General features: G+C 54.2%; 1 protein-coding gene across 1 annotated transcript; it reads left to right on the plus strand.

Annotated features, from left to right (window-relative positions):
• Positions 1–999: 999 nt before the first annotated feature.
• Positions 1,000–3,007, plus strand: GCG54_00013467 (Multifunctional cytochrome P450 monooxygenase; the record flags this gene model as incomplete). Its single annotated transcript, XM_045413320.1, has 9 exons — positions 1,000–1,210; positions 1,270–1,402; positions 1,471–1,659; positions 1,722–1,870; positions 1,929–2,044; positions 2,101–2,244; positions 2,309–2,475; positions 2,535–2,615; positions 2,710–3,007. The coding sequence occupies 9 exons, from the start codon at positions 1,000–1,002 to the stop codon at positions 3,005–3,007; spliced, it is 1,488 nt and encodes a 495-aa protein (XP_045266292.1).
• Between the last annotated feature and the right edge of the window lie 905 nt (positions 3,008–3,912).

Genomic DNA, 3,912 nt, shown 5'->3' on the forward strand with positions numbered 1-3,912 from the left:
CATCTGCCCAGACGGGATGGATCTGAGATAGACTTGAGGGTCCAGACCTTGGAGCAGACCCTCCAGATATCCTTCTGTCTTGTTCGAGTCTGAAAGGGTTGACAAGTTGCTTCTTGCGAGTGCAGCCGTTCGTACATCTCAACCCAGCGCGACGGACTCGATTTTCCTGCCGCTACCGGCCCGGTAGCCGGGGACAACCGACCGTTTCCATGTTTCGTTTCGGCCAACACGTGGAAATGAACGACACCACGACCGTTTAGACTTTGGGCGTGCAGACGGCATGCGACTTAGACTCGGTTTCTTGTTGCCTCTTCGCCGCTGCTTTTGCTGCTCTTGCTTCTGCCACTGCTGCTGTCGACGCCGCCCTATCCTGCCCTGCCATGCCACGCCACGCCACGCTGCATCGGGGTGTTAGCAGCTATGGGTCGGGGTCCTTGTTGGTGTGTGAGGTTATGTGTGCGTAAGGCTCCACGGGAGTTGGATTTTAGTTGGGATGAATGACTTGGTGAAATGCTCTAGTGGAGGGGAGCAGAAAATATTTTGAAGGCAGAAGAAAAGGCCCTGGAGAAAGACTACCGGAGATGCAAGAGCTGCACAGTAGACCTGACCTACGTTACCCAAGCAGAGGTGCCCAACGCTCTTTTCCGCTGAGGAAGGTACATTCCCGTCCTTCTTACCTTACCTGCCTCACTTGCCTTGCCGTACTGCGCCGTCATGCACCGGCCGACGAAGAAGGGAAGGGCCGTGTCCTGCTTGAGCCTCCTGCCTCCTACTCGTTGACAACTCAGACCAGTCTCCCCTTCGTGCTTTCCATTCTCTTAGCGCCGGGTTATCTTTATCCATCATGACCTCTTTTCTTTCTTCGTAATCTTCCTCCACTAAGCCGGCCTATGCTCTTACAAGTTCCGAATCTTAAGTCCTTTCCGGAATTGCATCTCGACCCCCGACTTCGACTGCAACCGCACACTATTTCTCTCTTACATAAACATCCGTGAGACGATGGACATCGATCGAAACAGCTCGGCCTGGACGACGACCGCCGCCTGTCTGGCCGTTGTCCTCTTCCTTTATCTCGTCAGGCCGCGGTCATCCTCATGGGGCTACCCGCCCCTACCCCCTGGCCCGCCGGGTGAATTTCTCCTTGGTCATCTGCGTGTTATTCCCAAAGAGAGAACCGCCGAGACGTATGCCGAATGGGCCAAGAAGTACAGTCAGTATCATCCCTCCGGCGCCGTCACCAAGGCTTCTGTATTACTGACACATCTTCAGAGTCAGATGTCATCTATGTCAAATCCCTCGGGCAGCCCATCATTGTGCTCAACAGCGTCGACGCTGCCAGGGATCTTCTCGACCGGAGGGGGGCCAACTACTGCGACAGGCCCCGATTCACCCTCTTTGAGGTGTAAGTTACCCCGAACTCCGTCCGGACGTGTCCTGTCGTCATGCTGAAGCAAATTACCCGCTTGCCAGCATGGGCTGGGGGAAGACGCTGACCTTCCTCCCCTTCGGGCCCCGCTGGCAGATGCACCGCAAGCTGCTGCAGACCACTTTCAGTAACACAAACGTGCGGCAGTGGTACCAACTGCAGGTCACAGAGGCCCGTAAGTCCGTCCACAGCATCATAAAGGACCCAGACAACTGGGAGGTTTCCATGAAGAGGTAAGCGGTGGCAGCGCCCAAACGGCCCTGAACCCTTAACGCCGTCAGCTGACATTTACCAGGTTCGCCGTCGCCATTGTCCTCAAAGTAAGTTACGGAGTTGATGTCCCAGATGACAATGACCCGTATGTAAAGATCGCCGACGATGCCATGTACGCAACTGGCAACGGCGGTGCACCCGCCAACAGCATCGTAGATGTTTTCCCCCCTGGTACGTCTCGGATTCTGGATATTCCCAAACCCAGCACTGACAGTAATGCTCGCCGCAGCTCGCCATCTACCCAACTGGTTGGCCAGAGACTGGTCGCTGAAATTTGCGCGAGAATGGGGCTGGGCTATCCAGAAATTGCACAACGTTCCATTCGCTATTGCTCAAGACGAGGTGGTAAGTGTGTCTTTCGGCTTGTCACGTCGACGCCCGCAAAGCGCTGACAAGTCAAGGCTCGAGGCAAGGAGAACCCGTCCTTTGCGCACACGTTGTTGGAAACGTATAATTCCAACGCCAAGAACGGTCTGAAAAACGAGTGGTCACTTGACGATATCAAGGGGGCAGCGGGCGCCATCTTCATCGCAGGGGCAGACACGGTAACTGAGCGCACCGACGATGATACTCAGACCGAGTAAGACGCAACGCTGACATGAGCTTCAGACCTGGGCCACCATTGTTGTCTTCGTCCTGAACATGGTCCTCCATCCCGAGATTCAGCAGAAAGCTCAGGCATTAATCGACCGGGTCGTCGGGCAGGAGAGACTTCCGACCTTATCCGACAGACCATCCCTCCAATACATTGACCACATTGTCCAGGAGGTGTACAGGTATGTCAGACCAGTTCGACTCAGGAGCACGTGGGATGGTTGCTGAAGAAGAAACACAGATGGTCTCCGTTGGCACCGTTAGGGATTCCCCACAAGTCCCTTGAAAACGATGTCTACAACGGCATGTTCATCCCTAAGGGGTAGGTTCTCTGCCCCTCTTCACCACCACCACCCTTCGCGGCCCGAAAGGAAGCTGCATGCTTCTAGAATGAAAATGCCAACTGCTTTCCCCAGGTCCATTGTTTTCGCAAACTCCCGCGCCATGACTCAAGACGAGAGGATATACCGGGACCCCAAGTCTTTTAATCCAAACCGATACAAGCCGCCCTCTGCTGGCGGCCATGGTGAGCCCTTGCCCCTTGGGCAATTTGGCTTCGGTCGTCGAGTTTGTGTTGGCCGCTTTCTGGCAGATAATAGCGTCTGGATAGCTGCGGCCACGATGCTAGCTACTCTTAACATTGGCAAGAAGGTCGGGCGAGACGGCCAAGTTATCGAGCCAGAAGTGGTATTCACTAATGGCGGTACCTGGTGAGTGCCAAGACCCATATTCTTCAGGGGAATCCGCTGATCTGATGTCAAATTAAGCCACCCAGAGCACTTTGAATGCTCAATAACGCCACGCAATGAGAAAGCAGCAGACTTGCTGCGACAGTCCGTCTCTTCTTGAAGAGCTTAGCAACCAACAAAGTGAGGCGGTCTAGCCTCTTGGAGCTGGTGTACTAAGCTTTTAGGCTTCCGGTTGATGAAACCGTGCGCGGCCTGCATCGAGGGGGGACCTGGATGCTCGGGTTACGTTCTCTCACTGAAGAGAAGGTCCCTTGCGACAGCCAAGTCAGCTTCAGGCTCTCGAGGAAGAAACCTGAATAAAGACGGCTGTTCTACTGGCCGAGACCGAGACATGAGGGAGGATGATTCCGGATGTCCCTTTGACAACCAAGCAATACCAACGTTGCATTTTCAAAGACAATTCCAAGGAAGTACCGTCCACATCAACATGTAATACGAACGTAGGGATCTCCACCGTTTTTCCGGCTCAGCAGTCCTGGAATAATGGAACCGTTGTTGCCACAAGAACTTGCCGAACTTCGCCGGTTGGCTGTCGATAAATCCTGAGCTGCATTTCTTAGCCGGAGCTGCAGCCATACCAAGCCTGCATCCAGACCAAAGATGGCTTCGAATCGACGGTCTGGATTTGCATTCGAACAGGACCCGATGGAAAAGCTCCCTGGCTAAAGGAGGGGTTCCCGCTTGGCCATCGACTTGAGATAGCCCACGTTTGGGCCGCCCCATGTCAATCTCTTCTTGCATGACGTTTGTTGTCTCTACGTCTCATGGGTTTTCTTACTTCTTCACTTGCTGCTCTTATCCTGTGCCCTATGCCCTATGCCCTCGTTTTCAGGCCGTTGGAGAAAGGGAAAATCAACGGGCGTCGTTGAG

Source organism: Colletotrichum gloeosporioides (assembly GCF_011800055.1).
Source record: "Colletotrichum gloeosporioides strain Lc1 chromosome Unknown consensus_31, whole genome shotgun sequence".
Taxonomy (NCBI): Eukaryota; Fungi; Ascomycota; class Sordariomycetes; order Glomerellales; family Glomerellaceae; genus Colletotrichum; species Colletotrichum gloeosporioides.